The sequence below is a fragment of the Podarcis tiliguerta genome (genome assembly GCF_965153285.1).
Source record: "Podarcis tiliguerta genome assembly, chromosome: 8".
NCBI classification, from domain to species: Eukaryota; Metazoa; Chordata; class Lepidosauria; order Squamata; family Lacertidae; genus Podarcis; species Podarcis tiliguerta.
Genome location: NC_139541.1, coordinates 54,213,036 through 54,232,529, shown reverse-complemented (window position 1 = coordinate 54,232,529; position 19,494 = coordinate 54,213,036). Strand labels below are relative to the sequence as shown.

Here is a 19,494-nt window from a genome sequence, read left to right as displayed (position 1 = left end):
AACGTCCCCCACAGGTCTTGCTTTTCCATTAGTCACAGCTTTGAATCCAGCACAGAGCAATCATATCTCTGTGTCTTCCCCTTCCAGCCTGTTTACAGCTCAGCTAACAAACACACAGGAACACGGGTGGCGCTGTGGGTTAAACCACAGAGCCTAGGACTTGCCGATCAGAAGGCCGGTGGTTCGAATCCCCGTGACGGGGTGAGCTCCTGTTGCTCGGTCCCAGCTTCTGCCAACCTAGCAGTTCGAAACCACGTCAAAGTGCTAGTAGATAAATAGGTACCCCTTCAGTGGGAAGGTAAACAGCATTTCTGTGCGCTGCTCTGGTTCACCAGAAGTGGCTTAGTCATGCTGGCCACATGACCCGGAAGCTGTACGCCGGCTCCCTCGGCCAATAAAGCGAGATGAGTGCCGCAACCCCAAAGTCGGCCACGACTGGACCTAATGGTCAGGGGTTCCTTTACCTTTAACACACACAGACACACACACACAGACACACACACACACACACACACACACACACACACACTCGCTGGCTTTTGTTCTCCTATCTAGCAGTTAGAGCAACTTCTTTGGTTATGCTAATTGAGGGTCTTAACTGGTCAGCTAAATCCATTGAGTAGACAAAGGGACTGGTCTGACAAGCTTGCTCTCGTACCTTCTACCCTTAAAGATACAGGACCCCAGGAACTGGAAGGGACTCAGAGCATCATCCGGATTGAACCCCCCCCCAACCTACAACATTGTAAATACAAATGTCACATGGGTTAGCTCCATTTTTGCAAAGTAGCAGGAGCCCAAGAGAGGATGTGGTTGTAGTGGCCACACTCGCTCCAGGAACTCTGAGTGCATGAAACAAGGAGAAAAACATACACAATAGCTACTATATTATGCAATCAGAACTGATAAACTTGAAAGGAGAAAGGAGTCTACCCTGAGGTGATTCAGTCTCTGCCCTTCTCAACAGTTGCAGGAGAAGCCAGTGTTTTTAATTGGCTCCCATGTGATCATTTTTCATAGGAACATTGATACCTTCCTTACAGTGAGTCAGACCATTTCAGTCTTGCCTACACGGTCTGGCAGGAGTTCTCCAGGGTTTCAGACAGGGATCTCTCCCATCCTTACCTGGAGATCTCAAATTCTAACTGGGACCTTCTGCATGCAAGACAGATGCTCTAGCCTTCCCCATCTATCCTTTCAGTGGACAATCACTTTGTAACTCTAGAACTCTATGTGGTGAGCATAACAACTCATGGTTTTGCTAGGCCTGGGGCCACATTTCCATGCAAAAACTGAAGGAGGAATATTACTTTGTGGTGACTTTTCTGCCACCCCAGGTAGCGTCTTTATTTCCTTGTGATGATATTTCTGGCCCCTTCCATTCCCTTCAGAAGGTTAGAATTAAGATCTCTTCACCACCTCAAATTGCATTAAGCTCTGGCACTAATTAAAAAATGGCATTTTGGAGTTCGCTTGGCTTTCATCACACTGATGAGAGATTTTAATTGCATTTATACACATCAAATAGATGGAGGGATATAAACAGGTTTTTCCAGGGCTTTGAGCTAGCAGGGAGGCTGGAATGAGGTGCATTTGATATCAAAAACACCTCTGCTTAATAAAAGGCAAAGTCTTCGATAAGAAGATGGTGAGGGAAGAGCAGCAGGGAGGAGAGGCCTCTCCAACTCCAGCTTCAACCAGAAAAGTGCTCAAGCTTTTATCTCACAACACTGAGGAATTACAGACAAATTACAATATTTTAAAAAAATAAAATTCTCTTCTCCTTGCCTGAACACAAAGGGCTGATCCACAAACGCATGTATGCCACTAGCTAATCCCTGGATGACTTGCAGCTGAACACAGAATCATAAAATAATCTATTTCAATTCCCCGCAATAAAAGAATCACAGCTAAAGAATCCCTAACAGATGACCCTCCAAACTCTCCTTAAAAACCTCTGACGAAGGAGAGTCCACCACCTTTCAAAGTAGTCCATTTTGCTGTTGATCAGCTTTTACAATCAGAAAGTTTTTCAAAATGCTGAGGTGGAATCTCCTCTCTTGTCATTTTAATCCATTGGTTTGGGTCCCACCATCTGGAACAGCAAAAAACAGGAGACCTGTTTACCCAGCATTCCCTCTGAATTGCTTGCATGAAGCTTATGTGGCAGTTCACCCTGTCGTGGCTGGGGCTGATTGTGGCTGGCGGGCTGGAAGGCAGGGAGCCCAAGCGGTAGGTGGAGTCAGAACCAATGACAGTCAGAGTTAGCAAATTCTAGTTTTGTCCCCATCTTCTTCCTTGCTTGATTCTACTAAGGTTAACTATGAGGTGGACAAGGAGGAAACTGACAGGTGGGGCTGCTCCCTGGATTGCTTCTAAACCAGAAGGCGGGCACATGAGCACTGGCTGAGACTTGACAGAGGGTGGTTGGGCAGTGCCCCATTTGCCTTAATGGACAAGCCACCATTGGGTTTAGACTATGCCTCATATTTATTGAGTATTCATTCTGATTGCTTAAGGAGTGATTATACGACAATGAGCATTCACCCTGATTTGCTTCCAGGGTATTTAAACATCTTCCCACTAGTCCTTCATTTTCAAACTTTTCAATGCATTTCCCTGTTAATTTCCAAACCTCACAAAGGATCTGTGTAGAGCGACAGAGAGTTTTCATCCATTTCATTTGCAGAAATCTAAAGCTGTAGCATGTCGTTACCTCCCTCCTGCAAAATACTGATAGTCTGCAGGCCCCTCAATCAATCTGAATCCTCGCTGCATATTCTGTCATGGAAAGTGGCAAGATAGGCTGACAAGTTTATTGACCCTGAATTTGGATCTGATATACAGGCATTTGATTTATTCTGTCTTGAAGAATCTCAGCTGGACATTAATGCTGCTCATTGGCAAGGTTTCAAAATGCTGGCTTTCCCAGTGGAGCCTTGGAAGTTCCCATTTCAACAGACACACAAGAATAATAGAAGGGACCACGAAGATCATCTAGTCCAACCCCCTGGAATTCAGGCCCAATGTGTAGGCTGGAACCAATAATCCTGAGTTTAAGAGTCTCATGCTCTATTGATGGAGCTAGCCCTTCATGGCTGGATATAATAATAATAATAATAAATTTTTATTTATATCCCGCCCTCCCCTGCCAAAGCCGGGCTCAGAGCGGCTAACAACAAGTAAAAATAGCACATAAAATCACACAGTCAATTAATTAAAATGCATTCTAAAATCAATTCAGAATCAAATTAATGGCAACCATTGTATGAGGATTAATGAAGGAGAGAGGGGGTCAGACTGTGCCTTGGCCAAAGGGTGGTGGAACATCTCTGTCTTGCAGGCCCTGTAAAAAGATGTCATGTCCCGCAGGGCCCTAGTCACTTGTGACAGAGCATTCCACCAGATTGGGGCCACGACCGAAAAAAGCCCTGGCTCTGGTTGAGGCCAGCTTAACCTCTGGGATCTCCAAGATGTTTTTATTTGAAGACCGTAAGGTCCTCGGTGGGACATACCAGAAAAGGCGGTCCTGTAGGTATGAGGGTCCTAGGCCGTATAGGGCTTTAAAGGATGTTAAAGACTTGAAATTAATAAACAATGGGCTGTTCAAACTTGGATACTGAAACACTTCTAGAATTACCTCTGTTTTCTGTTAAAACGTTTGACAGCTATGGGATTCCTGAACTGGCCTGGCCTCAGTTGTCTACACTCCAGTGACCTCCCACTTGATTACTGTAATGTGCTTTATGTGGGGCTGCCCTTGAATACAGTCTGGAGGCTGCAGCTTGTGCAGAATACAGCTGCTAGGTTGGCAGCTGGGCAGCCCAATGGAACCATGTACTACTGGTCCTGAAGGCACTGTGCTGGCTGCTAAATTCAAGGTGTTAGTATGCACATATGACACATATGACACATATGACATCCTAAATGGATTGGGAACCAAGTACCTAAATGAGCACCTTCCCCAGTATCAACTATATTGAATCCTATGATTGGCAAGCGAGGCCTTGTTGGTGGTGTCACTACTGGGGGCTGCCTAGTTGGCACTGACCCATGGTAGGGCCTTGTTAGTGGTGGCTCCCTGGTTGTGGAATGACCTCCCTTGGGAGGCATGTCTATCTTCATCATTAACTTTAAGGAGGAATTTGAAAACACTCCTGCTTACTCAGGCATTTGATGGCTGAAGAATATTGTTCCCGACAACCCTGAAATTACTGGATGGAAAAACTCTAAATCTAACTGCCTTTAAATCTGTTTAACTGTAATTGTTGTTAGAATGTTTTTACTGTTTTAGGATGCTTTAAACAAATTATGTATCCTTTTGTTACCCTGGGCTTCTTCAGGAGGAAGGACAGCACATAAATTCAATTAATAATAATAAGAAGTAATAATAATAATAACAGATATGACTTGCATTAATGACATGTTCACTTTTTGGGAACACAAATGAGGGAGGAAATAATTTTTGGGTGTTTCTTTTGTATAAATTCTTTTTTATTATTATTTAAAATTTAAAACAATGTTACCTCATACAGCAAACTGTGCACTTTGATATATCACAGTGTCTTAAAAAGGAAAATAATCAGATTTTTCTTTTTCTTTTAAAACGTTAAACTCAATTTTTTGTTTTGTTTTTTTGGAAATTTTATTTACATCTGCCTAGAATGATCTGCAAGTAACACAGTTACTATGAAACCAAAATTATTACAAAATGTTTACAAAAAACTATATTCATAGAAATTTCTGCATGTCCACAAAGGAGTATTTCCCCTGAATGTCACAGAGACCAGTCCTGTCAGTTGTTGTTGTTGTCAAGAGGGAAGTTTGGAATAGACAGCAAAAGGGCAGTTTTGACAATGATGGTCCACAGTCCTTATTCTGGTACAGCTGCTGGCTGGGTCACCTTCCTAGAGCCAAACAGGTATTCGTGATCAAGCAATGTGAGTTTGTGTGGTTGTGAGAAAATGTGCGTGGTTGGGCTGGCACTGCAGCTCCACATCTTGGTGACAGTTCAAGATCAGAAGGTACCTCCAGAAGTCACCTAGGCTGTCCTGTTGCAGAGCCACATGGATAGAGGTGCTGGGCACACCACAACCAGGCTGAGTATCAGTCAGTATTTGCTGGCCATCAGGGGAGTGGAGAGGACATCTTTGCTGGAGCTTCCAGGGCACTGCCCTGGCCAAAGGTTCAAGGGCTGCATTTTCTCCTTTGCAAGGCCTTTGGCAGAGTAGTGACAACCTTGACCATTTCCCTTCCCTGTGTTACCACTTAGAACTTGAGTAAAAGCAAACTATATCCCCACCCCCACCCCAAATCACTCCCAACATTCTCTCCAAGTCATCATAAAATCATAGTTGGTTGGCTAGCCAAGACACTCCCACTATTGAGTTCAGTATCTTGTCTCCATCAGTGGCTGGTCATCAGCAGCCAGGGCAAAAAGTGGTGAGCTGTTCCACACATACACTCATGATACAGGTGAACCTCCGATTCAGTTTGGGTAGCAGGAAAGCTCTCAATCGTTTTTATGCACACACTGAAAACATTTGCCTAAAGAGGCCTGGCGTAGAAGACAAACATATGAAAAAGAACAGGAATAAAGACTTACAGCAACATTAAAAGCGCACAGCCCTCCCCACTGTTTTACATGAAATTCAGAGACTGGCTTTAGTAGGTTTTGGACAAATTCACCTGCGATGACAAACTGATGTTGCAAAGAATTCCGTAATAGCTGAATGGTTGCTGATCTAATCTGCTGAAATAAATTGATGATTTATTCAACTGGAGATGAATAAACAATACCAGCAGCAACTTCAAGTGCTACTATGAATTTAAAAAGTTTTGAAGCCTGTCTGAGCTAATGGATTTGAGAATGATTGAACTCTTTTGTCTTCTTGGCAAAATGGCCTCCTGCTTCCCAGTAGGGATGGAACAGTGACCCCAGCCTCCTTTTCCTAGGTGGCAGGGAGGAGTTGTGTGAAATTGATTGGAGGTCACTGGCAGATGTTTCAGTGGGTTACAGTGGCCTTGCTCGCACAACACAGCAAGCCAAACGAATGTGCACAAATCTTGGCTATGGCTTGTAGTTAGTGCAGAGAGAGCTGGGTTCAGAAAACAGGCAAAGCCAAACTTTGCCTTAGCTTAGTGGGTTGTGGAAATCCAAAAAGACCCAGATCCTCTCTAGGAGCCCACCCCAGTAAGCCATATTTTGGGCAGATACCCTTAAGAACATAAGAGCTTTCTGGATCAGGCAAATGGCCCATCTGGTCCAGCATCATGTTCTCAAAGTGGCTGACCAGATGCCTGTGGAAAACCAGCAAGCAGGAATCAAGCGCAAGAGCACCCTCCCCTCCTGCTGTTTCCAGCAACTGGTATTCAGAAGCAACCCTACCTCCAATTGTGGAGGCAGAGAACAGCTATCATGGCTAGGAGCAATCACTAGCCCTCTCCTTCCAGCTAAATTCCCCTCTCATTAACTAGCTTGAGGGCTGTTCTTCAATGCTTTGTGCTAATTGTTTCTTCAAATTTTGCTAAGAAGGTCAATTTCTGTCCTATTTGCTGGGGCAGCTCAATGGCAGAAAGTGGCAGTTTGGGCAACAAGGGCAACAAATGGGGGTATGGAGGGTTAGAGAAAAACCTTTGCTTGTGGTCAGAGCCCAGAACTACTGGAGGAAAGCAAGGGGGCCACTGGACGGGAGGCAAAGGAGCGTCAATGATGGGTGTGAATGGCCAAGCCCAAGACTCTGGCCTCCTATGTGTTATATGCCAGGGACACCCATTGTTTTTGTCAGTGAGATGCCTCTTGCCTCTTAAAGCTTTGGTGCTCTGCTCCCTACTGGGTTTCCTACACCTGTGAAGTCAGGCAGCTCTGAATGGCTTTGGAGCTGTGCCAGGATCTGTATCACTTTGAGGGCCCCTTGGCCAGCAGAACCTCTCCCTTCTCTCCTTTGGAAAGTCTCAGCTGTTTTTGAAGGCAGCAGGAACTCTGGTCCAACCTGCCATGGGTCTTTAAGAAATTGCAATTTGCATGAACTTGGCCTTATATGAATGCTGGCAGAAAGAGGCAAGACTTCATGAAAGGAGGGTTAGAACGTGGACTAGGGAATCCGCTCCCATCTTATCAACTGTTACCAGGATTCAGAGTCATCCAATTAGACCAGGGCCTGATTCTGAGTCTCTCTCTGGCCTAGAACTGGTGGCAACAGTGTTGTGGGATGCCTTCCCTGCTGCGATATGAGAGGCCTTCCACCACTACTGGCATTCTGCCAGCTCTGGAAAACACGGCCGTCTAGGCCAGCATTCTCCTGAACTTGCACTTCTTGATCCAACTGTTTAATTGTTCTGCTTTTCTATTGGCTTGTTTTAGTATATGGGAGTTCTAAATGTTTTGATGAAATTCTTTTATTGTGCATTTCAATTATGTATGGGTTTTATAATTGATTTTATGCTTGTAAGCCACTTAGAAGCCATTGTGGTATGCAAGCAATATATAAACTGATCAATGAATGATAATAACTTTCCCCAGCTGTGGACTGAGATGAATTAGACTTGGCAGGTAATTGACTACTGAAATTTTGAAATTAGGAGACTGTTTGGAAACTTGTCTTGCAAATGTACCTTAAGTCAAGTCAAAACAAACCATTGCATCAGTCTTAAAGCTGACTGAATGTGGAAAGAGGCAGCTTTGCATGCAGTTGCACAACCTGTCAGTCTCCTGCTAGGTTTTCAGGGAAAAGACAGTCAGTATTTGGCAATACCACAGAGTCGCCCATTCACTGTGTTCTTTTGAATGGCAGGCAAAGGGCAGTCTTTGGTCATTTGGAGAGAGAAAAAATCTGTCTGGAAGGAAAAAGACAATTCATGGTACCCAGGGGAGAGGCTCTTCTGCCTGAAGTACACTTTAATGACTTCTAATGGTAGTGATTTGCGCAATGAGCCTATGCACACAAAATTGGGAATAAGCCCTATTGAATGCAGTGGGGACTTATTTTTGAGTAATGCACCCAGAAATGTACAGACTTCAACTCACCCAGAATCCAGATTGACCGCCAACAAAATGCCTAGAGTGTTGCCAAATCTTCCCCAACCACAATTAAATGCTGAATTACAACCCACTTTTCTCATGCCCCTCCTCTATCAGTCATCATGGTCATCATTACCCATTTGTGGATTATGTTAGCCTTCCTGAGGGCAACCTCTTTCGCCCCAAGGATGGTGGCTTTGCTTGGTCTCACATAACTGACTTGGAGCAGACAGCACCAAAGTGTTGCAGGAGCCACTGTCTGAAGGATACAATTCCTTCTTCTCCTCCAAGTGCCTGGAATCCACACCTCCAAGCAGAGGCAATGCTTGCTTGTGTCACTGTGGACGTACCCTCTCTCCCCTTAACTGTTCCTGTCAGACAAATGGAAACCCAACCTGCCTCCCCCTCCCCCTGAATAAAAGAGGCTTCCCCTGCTGTCTCCTCTCCCCAGGTAGGAGCCCACAACACACCCATGCAAGACAGGTGTGCTGGTGGCCCACTGGGGGCTTCCTGGTGCACGAGAGTCCAGCACAGCGCTGAGGACACCATTGGGTTCTTTCAAGGGAAAGGCTTGTGACTTTGACCAGGAGTCTCCTCCCCTGCTCTCCACCCCACAACTCTCTCCCACGCTGTCTCTGGCACATGCTGCGCAAGCCAATCCAGATTCCACCCCCCACCCCCAATGTGGTTGCTTTGTTTATTGCCATACTGAAATGGAAGCGTCGGATTCGCAGGCTTTGCGGCGGCTCTCCTCTGCCCCAGATCAGTCCATGCCCTGGCTTTATTTATGTCTTCCATCCATTTGATATGTAAACATGAAGACTCCTCCTGGGTGTGTCTTGGGGAAGGGCAGGGCTTGGGTGCCGAGGAGTCCATGGTGCTGCTTAAACCTTGATCTGGAAAAATAATAATAATCAAACAACGACTCCCAACTGAAGGCGTCGTGATCCATGCTTCGGGTTCTTGTATCCAAGTTGGATGATGGCTGAAGTTACATTGAAGGCCTTGTTCTCAAAAACTGGGGGTTTGTTCCCCCTCCTTTTCTCTGTTTCGGCAGTCCTGGTGCGCCTTTCTCCCCACACATCTCCAGCAAGCCCCTCCCTGGTGTTTGACCCTCCACACCCCATCAGGGGAACACGGGGGTCAGTCCCGTGTTGCAGGCCATGTTGTCCTTGCCAGGAAGCCGCCTGTCATTGAACGTGTGCATGTTGATGACGGCATCTGTCTTCACCATGACGGGGGGCTGGGGCTTGTGTTTCACCCGGCGGTGGCAGGTGAGAGAGAGCCTGATCTCGTCGGCCATGGCGCTGCAGAAGGAACGCTGGAAGAAAGGAGGAGGCACAGGGAGGAGGCTTGCATTAGATTTGGGGTGAAATGACCTTGAGGCAGAAATCAGCACGTGACCGGGGAATGTCGCAAGCACAATGAACCTGCAGTGGCTCTTGCTTGTTGAAATGGGAAGCATGCAGGAAACAGACTTGTCAAGGACCAGGGGACCATTACAGGCCGGTGTGCTGTGTGTGCATATGAGCATGCTGCCTGGGGCAGAATTGGAGCCAAGAGGACAAGTTTCTAGATCTCATGGTTGTTGTACTGTTACTGGTGCATTCTCATGAGGAAAGGATTTATAAAACACTTTTGTATGTTCATTGTTGGCAGCTCTGGGGGTGAAGTCAAACTGCATTAGCAACACCAAAGGTTATTTTATTCATTCATTCATTTAGACTAGAGTATTATTCTCAATATTAAGGTATTATTATGACTAAAGTCCCAGGGCAGGTTGCTGTGTTAAAACACAATACAAAAACAAATTAGAGCTATAAAAATAAGAGAGCGAGGTCCTGAAAATATGCACCTCAAGTGTCAAAAGCCAGAGTAAGGACGTACATCTTCAACATTCTCTGGAAGCTATTCAAAAGGGGAGAGGCTGCTTTTGGACAGAAAGTTCCTTTAAGGAGCTTATAAGGGTTCAGGTATATCCCTTCCTTGTTCAGATTGTGGGTTTTTTGTGGGGGTCAGATTGGTGATCCCTGTGTGGTCCTGCCACAGCCCATACCTGCTCCCGTTCTGCTGTTTTGCGCAGCTTGTAGATGAACTCCAGGGTGGCCACGAAGACGGAGAGGACCAGGCCAGCCGCCAGGACGATGAAGAGCCCCCCGATGTTCTGGATCCCGAGGGCACTGGCTTCTTTGTTCTCCTCCTCAGGGCAGCCATTGCTTCTCCACCACTTGTCCTTCAAGGCATGCAGCTTGGCCTCTTCCTGGAGCTGGAGGATCGCAATGGTGATCTTGTCCCTGTAGGGTGAACCTGAAAGTGGGAGGCACAGAGAAGGTGGGCATGCCATTATATGCAAAGCAAAGAAAGCCAAAGGCTCTGCACCCCAACAAGCTGGATCCCTCTCCCTCAACCCAACACTGCAGGAGCCAGTGAGCCCCCAACCCAGCATTTGGAGCAGCTACTACGAGCGTGCCCTTAGCAAACCCAGTTCTTTCGTTCCCCTGGCCAGGCACTGCTTTTCCTCACCCATAGGAGTGCCGATCCCATAGCCCTTGGAGTCTATAAGACCCCCAATCTGAGTCAAGTTGCAGTTTCTTTGGGTGATGTACTCAATGGTGGTGGATTCCATCAGCAAGGCATAGTCGGAGGTGAGGGCACGCTGGATCCCTTCTTCGTTGTTCTTAACAAGAGCTGAGGGCTTGCTGCTCATGAAGGCCCACATCTTTTCAAAAGTGGAGATCCTGGATTTCTAAAATGGCAGACCCATGGAAAACAGAAAACAACGTATTTCATAATGGCAGGAAGCCCAAGGCTGCAAAAAAGCATCTCTCCCACACAGACACTCTTCCCCTCTCTGTCCAACCTGAAAGCATCACAGCGCTTCCTCCTTCCACTGATCTGTCAAAGGTGTTTCATGTCCCAGGAGTTGCTTATGGAATAAGGCATGCCAACCCTGGAACTCAATTTCAGCACTGCAAGAAAGCAGTTGGTCTGCAAAATGCTGGTGATGGACTATGGCTTGTACTATGGCTGCACAGGAAAGGCTTACTCAACTGTACTTTGCAGTTGCCCAGATTGTCTGTCTGTCTGTCTGTCTGTCTGTCTGTCTGTCTGTCTGTCACTCTCTCTCTCACTCACACACACACACACACAATCATTCTGGGAGCAACCAACTATTCTCCTATTGCTTCTCATGATGGATGGTGTCTCAATTATGGTTTCTAAGTTGCTTGATAGTACTTTGTGTCAGTACACAGAACAGCCTTTGCCAACCTGGCAGCCTGGCTATACAAAGGAGCTAAAGGACTGATGAGAGTTGTAGTCTAAAACATCTAGAGAACTGGCTTGTGTTCTGTATAGGATGTACACGCATTCTTGGCTCATCTTTTTTCTGAATGTAACACCCCTAGATTACCAGTGGAAAGGGAACAAATGGATGATATTCTTCTCCCTTCCTCTTAATGCTGGAATTCTGGGTCGCAGTTGTTGGTCACAAGGTTCAGGCATGGGCATAGCTAGGATTTTTGTTAGAGGGGGAGACTTTTAATAAAGGAGGGGGACAGAACTTCAGTTAGTTAAGTATTTTTATTGATTTTGGGGGTAGTTGCCCTCCTGCCCCACCCAATAGGTTTGGAACAGGCCAAAGGAGGTATAGGATGAATGAATGAGTAGAATTCATTGCCCCAAGCTGCAATGATAGCCACTGCTTTCAGTGGCTTAAAAATAAATAAATAAATACATGGAGAGGGATGTGTCTATCAACATCTGTTACCTAACCAGAACTTTCAGATACGAAAACAGTGTGCCTCCAAATATCAGAAATGGGGGACAAACAGGCAGCTGACATCACTTCCATGCTGGGGGGCCTGAGCTAGAAGCAGAATGAAGGACCTTTGCTTCCTTCCAGCAGGGAGTATTCTTTTGTTCCTCTAAAACAGGGGTTGTTAACCTGGTCCATACCACCCACTAGTGGGCGTTTCAGGATTCTAGGTGGACTGTAGGGGGTTTTATGGCACAAGCTGAATCCTCCTTTCATTGAGCACTGGTGGGCGGTAAGGAAATTTTACCATCAAGAAAGATGCAGTAGTGGGCGGTAGGTATAAAAAGGTTGACTACCCCTGCTCTGAAACAATCTAAGTTACAATTGGGTAGTCCCTACTCAAATGTTACTTAGTCTTTCCTATGCCGGAAAGCTATTGTGAAGTTAAATTAGGGAAGAGCTGCAAAGTATTTCACACACTGAAGATAACTACAGAAATACAATCTCAGCTGGCAGCAGCCAAGTTGGCAGGATAGGGGGAGGAGCGGCAGTGCTGTTATTGACTTTCACCTAAATCATGCAATGAAGACGATATGGCTCAGAAGTGCTTCAGGGTATGATATACTACTTCTTATTACCATCAAGTTCTCTCAACCCAGTTGTGGGAGTTTTCCGCCTTGGAGGAGGGAGGCCTGCCTCACATCACTGAAGCCATTCGGTGAGCTATGGGGGCCCCTCCTGTAGGAGCCATTATCTTGTCTTTAAATGCACTCTGGACTGTTTGTTGTTATTGCTTTTGTATGGGAGGGAGGTGCAGCTCATTTCATTTGCTGTTTTAAAAGTGAGAGTCATAAACGGTAGCTAAGGAGTCATATACCAACCATTAGGCGAAGAACATTTGAATTCCAGCACTTTCCACAACAGATTACACACCGAACAGAACAGAATCCTGGCACATTTGGGCATAACCCTGAACCCGTAACACATTTATCTCTTTATTTCACTTATATCCCACCTTTTTCTCCACGGAGCTCAAGGTGGCTTACAGAGTTCTTCCCCGCATTAATTAATCCCCACAACAACCCTGTGAGGTAGGTTGGGATGAGAGGCAGTGGCTGAGCTCACCATCACCCAATGAGCTTCATGGCCAAGTGAGGATTTGAACCCTGGTCTCCCAGGTCCTAGTCCAACACCCAAACCATTACACCACACTAGCTCCCCACCACACATGCTTTTATAAGGAGGGGGCCACCTACTTTGGATCTAGCATGACTACCTGTTCTCCTGACCCAGTGCAATAGCCAGACGTCCACTAAAGATCTCTTTTGGGTGAATCCCTCAAATGGCCTTGGGGAATTACATTTTCTGCCTGCTCCATACTGTTCTGGCATTGGGGGTTAGAAGGCTTTTCTCTTTAACGTGCAACGGGATGCAAAATGTGCCATCGGGAACAAAGGTCCTTGCACCAGTGGGAGTGCCACTGATTTGGGATTTACAATGATGCATGGGCCATTGGACTGTCCTGTATAGTAAATAAGAACTGTTGACTCCTACAGAGAAACTGCCCCTGTCACAGGGTGTAAGCAAATCGGGGGTGGTGATTCGGCCCTTTTCTCTTTTAGTGTGGGGTGCCTGGTAGGGAATTTGTGCCATTGGGAAATCTGCTTTTAAAAAACCTTGAGAGTGTCATGTTTATTGATTTGATTTATTGGTGACTTTGTATATTTGGTCATACCTGGAAGGTCATGAGGGCAGATGCTGTAAGGAGGTCAGGTGGGCTGCCCTGTGTCCAGTTCTGTGGGAGTTATGAGGCTTGCAGGAAAACCAGGCCATGGCCAGCCAGGAAACCTAACCAAGCAGAGGGCCTTCCATACCTTGGACAGCTACCTGACAGTTTGTCCCTGCCGAGAGCTACAGCCAGGCTCCACCTCCAGGAGGTCAGGAGAGGCCTAGCCACTTCCGGATTCTGAGCCATAATAATATTTTTAAAAGGAAACACATGAAAACAAAAGATGGCACCAAAAGGAATGAGACATAATTGGACTTAAAAACAAACAAACTTTCCAAGCAGATCACATATTGGTCTGATGCCTATAAAAACAAGTTGTTAATTTTTTGGCATTTGATAAGTTGAACAAGTGTCTAAATTTGAGGTCCCCCTTTGAGCTTGAGCTTTGGGAACAGCCAAAGATGGTCCCTTCAAACCGGATCATTATCAATCCTGAGCAGCTAGTAAGGCCCCGAAGATCAAGAAAACAGAAATATTATTTGGATAGAAATATTCCAAAGTAGGTAGCCCTCCCAGCCCTCCCTCTGATTGTCACTGGATATAGCCAACAAACCAGCTGGGGTCGGACCCAAGCAGAATAGTGATATTATTGCTTTCCTAGATCTGGACACTATAGATTCTTGATGCAACCTGTAATTTTGAGAAACAGCCCCCAAATCCCTAAACCTATTTGCCTGCAAATTGGCATGCCTAGGGGCACCTATCTTGTTTTTAAAAACCACATAAACAATCATTCTGAAATTTTGTAGAATTCGCGCCTTCAGGAGTGAACTAGCCTGCAAATTTCATCAAATTCTGTCCCATAATAAAAAGTCATAGATGTTCTGCTTTTAAAAATAATCAAACTTAAAAGTAACTGAGCATATTATCCCTCCAACTACCTTTTGAAATGGGATGGGGGTGGAAGGAACATACTTGGATAGGACCCCCCCCCCCCAAACAGACCAGCTGATGAAGGGCTGGACTGAGGCTATTTTCCATACTGCCAAAACTAGGTCTGACCTGAATCATGTGGTCTGTGCACCCCATTACAACAAAACGTATAGGAAACTCTTTTCATTTTATCACCTTCAACTGTTTTTAAAAACTATAGCTTGTCTCTAGTCTACGGTCTCCAGCAGGCTTGATTTCCACTAAAAAATATTGGGGAGCATCTATAAAAATATAAAGCTATACCTCCACTGACCCCCCCCCCCGTTTAAAGGCCTAAAATCTATGGTGGGGGTGGGGGTATGCATGCCATGTTCTTTTTTATTGCTGTAAATGTCAGTCATGCTCCAATGGAAAGCATCTTCAATTAGGGCTAGGCTTTGATTACATGCAAATTAACTCCCACTTTCTATTGCTGCATCACCTCGGAGAGAGTATATTCTTTTTTTAATAACCATATTAGTTGTCAAATGTCCACTGTAATTGCTTGCCATTAAAAGCTAACAGTCAATACAGCAGGCAATTAACAACATCAGCTTTTGAAGTTAATCAGGTATCTGTCATCTATTGATTTAAGCGCCATGCAGAGATTAAAAAAAAAACAAAAACCCACACACCCAACAACAACGGAAGATTTATTGAGATGCTACACCCTTTGTTACATCATGACTGGATGTTATAAACATACTCTAGTCTCTAGCAAGTGAATTTCGGTTTAAATGGGTTGTTTTGTTCAAATTAATAGAAGCGCTTTGCAATAGCAGCTGTTTGACGGGCAGCCCATCTGCTAATTTTGGCATCCATTCTTCTTTCATGGCAAGCACACCCTCTGTGCAGGTTGCCAGGAAACCCTGTTGCAAATCTCTCTCACACACACTCACACACCCTGCCAGAACCATCCCTGGACTGAGGAGACCAAAAGACTCTGGGTGCTGCATACACCAGCCTTTGCTAATTTTAATGTTTAACGTTTTACTGTGTTTTTATATGCACTGTAAGATGCCAGAGAGGCTAGGGAAACCCAGCCAGATGGGCAGGGTATTATTATTATTATTATTATTATTATTATTATTAATGGAGCAAGAAATGCAGAGGTCAGACGGGGCACCAGCGGTGTGAGAGACTTTGAGGTCAATGCCTCCTCTTTGCCTGAGCTAGTCCTGAATGAAAGATGTTGCTATTCATGGAATGACAGCAGCATTTAAAGAGACAGGACACCAAGGCAATGCAATAAGCTCCATGGTTAGGACCCATGTGAGCAGCAGGAAGCCACTGTCTGAAGGAAACTTATAGAATTGTAGGGTTGGAAGTCCAACCCCTGCAGTGCATGAATCACAGCTAACAACCTGAGGCTTTTGCTTTGAGTGTTTGAAGGGGTCTCTATCCCTCTCCTTCTTTCTCCTGCCACCCATCTCCTCCCTATCCCCTTTGCCCACTGGGACTGCTACCAGGTTTCTGCCTGTGCTCAGAAGAGTCCACCACCCATCAGGACTTGAAGAAGGCAGCCCACCTCTTAGGCAAAGCAATTCCTGAATCGTAACATTTATATACTCCTTGAATGTAAAAAAACCTTCCAAGCAGAATCATCCCACACACATTTCAAATGCTTTTCATTTCTAAGAGGAACATCTGCTTTGTCCAGACACATGTCAAAGCACTGTTCACACATGCATGCTCCTCACTCGCTGATGCCTTACCTGTGTGAAGCTGCACGAACAGAATTTTGCTATTAACCTCAGTTTAGATCAAAAAGAAAAAGCCTTTCAGTAACTGGTTCACAGTACAGTCATAACTGCTGGGCAATTATGTATATGCATGTGTGAACGCCCTGATCCACAAACAAATAAACTGCCCCTCACTTGCAGTAGAAGGCAAAAGCCTTGTGTTTCCATCTGTCAAGAGGCTGGAACAAGAGGATGCAAGGTGGCTGTCAAACAGAGCACAGCCTGCTCCCTCCTTCTCTCTCACTCCTATAACATCATCATGCTTCAGTGTTTCCTCACCCTTACTTGTGAAGGAAGCTGTATTTTTAAGGTTTGGTCAGCTGCAAACACATATTAAACACCAGTGTGAATAAGCACCAACTCTTCAACATATGTTTTTCAGTTCCAACTGGGATCAGCAGTTAAGTGAAGCTTAACTGTTTTCTCTCAACAACTGGCCCAGGGTGGGGAGCAAATGCAGCTCTCCAAACATCTCTGTTTAGGACTCTTCCCAGGACACTCCTTTACATTTCCCCAGTTTGTACACCAAATTTAATTCCCACTTTAATTCATATATTATGTTGTTTTTGGAACAAGAGAGTTACGTACATGCCCATGCTAAAAGGAGTCCCAAATCCAGGGACCAGCTCAAATCTCATGCAGCTAATTAAGAAACACAAATTTCGCTTGACCATTGGTCGCTTTCCCAGGCGTCAGGTCTCATCCAGAGCCAGTGTGGTGTAGTGGTTAAGAGCAGTGGACTCGTAATCTGGGGAACCGGGTTTGCGTCTCCACTCCTCCACATGCAGCTGCTGGGTGACCTTGGGCTAGTCACACTTCTTTGAAGTCTCTCAGCCCCACTCACCTCACAGAGTGTTTGTTGTGGGGGAGGAAGGGAAAGGAGAATGTTAGCCGCTTTGAGACTGCTTTGGGTAGTGATAAAGGGGGATATCAAATCCAAACTCTTCTTCTTCATCATCATCATCATCCATGCCATACATTGAAAATACATGGCTTCCCCCCAAAGAAACCCGGGAACTATTGTTTGTTAACTGTGCTGGGGTTGTAGCTCCCAGTTCCCAGGTTCTTTGGGGGGAGCCATGTGCTCTAAATGGATAGTGGGTGGATGTGACCTGTCCAGATTCCACCCCACAGCAAACAGAATTTCACAGGAGGCACCAGTGTGGGGGGTGCAATGAGCAAAAGGGTTCTGGTGTCTGACAGGGAGTTCAAATCCCAGTTTCTCCTTGAAGCTCACCTGTCTTAGCAACCGTGTTGTCATGAGCCTAAAACTGAGAGACCTCTTTTTGAAGAAAGGATGGGATAAGAATGCAACATCTGCAATGGTCTGCTTTGAAAACAATGCCTGCCTTTCCAGGGACAGCATTCATCAAAAGAACATAAGACGAGTCTGATGGATCAGACCAATGGCCATCTAGGGCAGCATCCTGTTCTCACAGTGGCCAACCAGTTGCTTCAGTGGGAAACCCACAAGCAGGACCTGAGCACAAGAGCCCTCTCCTTTCCTGTGGTTTCCAGCAGCTGGTATTCAGAAACAGTGCTGCCTCAAACTATGACCATCAATAGCCCTCTCCTCCATCAATTTGTCTCATCCTCTTTTTAAGCCATCCAGCTTGGTGGACATCACCATCTCCTATGAGGGTTGGTTCCATAGAAGGTGATGACTGTGGCAGAGTGTGTCTTCATGGTGCCTGCGGTGGGGTGTGGAGGGTGACGTGAGGAGGATGCAGCAGGGCAAGCACACATCTTTCCAATTAGTCTGATCGGACTGATTTGAAGGGTGCATGTATGTTGCATCCTTCTCATGCTGCCCTGCCAGCGCTCCCCAGAAATAGGTGCATTGCTCTGGCAGCACCCAACCCAACACTGCGCCCCTTTGCCCAGGGGTGCCCAAACTTTTTTCAAAGAGGGCCAGATTTGATGAAGTGAACATGTGTGAGGGCTGAGCACAGATATGGGATTTTTTTAAAACAATTTTATCCCAAAGTTGTTGGGTTTTTTTTTAGAATTTTACCCCAGGACATATACTGCCACCAGGGGTGGATTAGATCAACCGGCCCCCAGAACGGACTTTGGACGTACCTGCCTTTGCCTGATTCTTATTGCAAGCCCACAACTTCCCTTCTCGCCCTCACTGGCTGTCATTTGCACCTATCCCCTCTCCTCTAAAAGCCACACTTTAGGTTAAATTGTCAAAGAAGGAAATTAACTTTGCAACAGGGATAATCCGCCTGCAAGGCACTTCCCCCTAGCTCAGGCTTCCCCTCTTCACACACGCATTTACAACTGAAAGACACTTTCAAAGCCCCCTTTAAATCTCTTAATTAATTTCCGTCTTAAGCAGCATTGTGTTTAAAAAAAAGAAAGAAAGAAAAGAAAGTGTGATATCGTAGTCTGCTGGCTGTCTCAATTAATTTCTTTTCAAATTGTGGAAATAAATGCAAGTCTCTTTTCATGCCTTGATGTGCTGAGTTGCTAAGAGGGACGACAGCAAGAAAACTGTCCCACTGATGGCAAAGAAACTGTAGAGACCCCAACCAGACCAGATAGGTAGACTCCTCTTCTTCCCTCACACTCCACTCATGGCCACGGGAGTGTTTTCTGAACTTCCTTTCACTTCAGAGCCTTTTTGCTTGAACAGGACCAGAACCTGATGAAAGGTTTACAAGGGTTGAGCCAAAACTCTCATCCTAGTGAATGACTGAGACCAGAAGAGCCCTCCTGCTGGGTGGGAGCAATGAGGGCCTGTCCCGCCCAGTTTCCTGTTTGTGCCTTTGGAAAGAGGCCTTGCAGGCAGATCAGGAATCTGGGAAAGCAGAAAGTTCCACAGCAAACTATGAAGAAAGAGCTGTTTGACAGTGGAACAGTCTCCCTTGGGAGGCTGGGGTCTCTCCTTCCTTGGAGGTTTTTCAGCAGAGGTTGAATGGCCATCTATCATGGATGCTTTAGTTGCGATTCCTGCATTACAGGGGCTTGGACTAGATGACCCTTGGGGTCCCTTCCAACTCTATGATTCTACAAAATCTGGTTTAAGCCAGTTGTGGGTCCTGCCTCTTCAGAAGTGAGCTGGATATCGTCTTGATGGAAGAGGTGGCAGTGGAGGGATGGAAGTTTATAAAATTATGCATAGCTTGGAGAAAGCAGCTAGAGAAAACGTTTTCTCCCTCTCTCATAACACTTGTGGACATCCAATGAAGATGCTTGTTGGAAGATTCACACAACACATATCTGAACTTTGAAACTCCCTCCCTCCGGAGGCAGTGAGATCATTCCT

The 19,494-nt window shown here is 45.7% G+C and overlaps 1 protein-coding gene across 1 annotated transcript in view; it reads right to left on the bottom strand.

Moving 5' to 3' along the window:
• Positions 1–9,059: 9,059 nt before the first annotated feature.
• Positions 9,060–19,494, bottom strand: part of GRIK3 (glutamate ionotropic receptor kainate type subunit 3) — a 187,690-nt gene continuing 177,255 nt past the window's right edge. The window contains exons 14-16 of the mRNA XM_083452852.1: positions 10,544–10,766; positions 10,077–10,327; positions 9,060–9,341 (exon numbers count right to left, since the gene is read on the bottom strand). Of these exons, the coding sequence (XP_083308978.1) occupies positions 9,147–9,341; positions 10,077–10,327; positions 10,544–10,766 (669 nt within the window). The 3' untranslated portion in view covers positions 9,060–9,146. The remainder of the gene's footprint in view (positions 9,342–10,076; positions 10,328–10,543; positions 10,767–19,494) is intronic.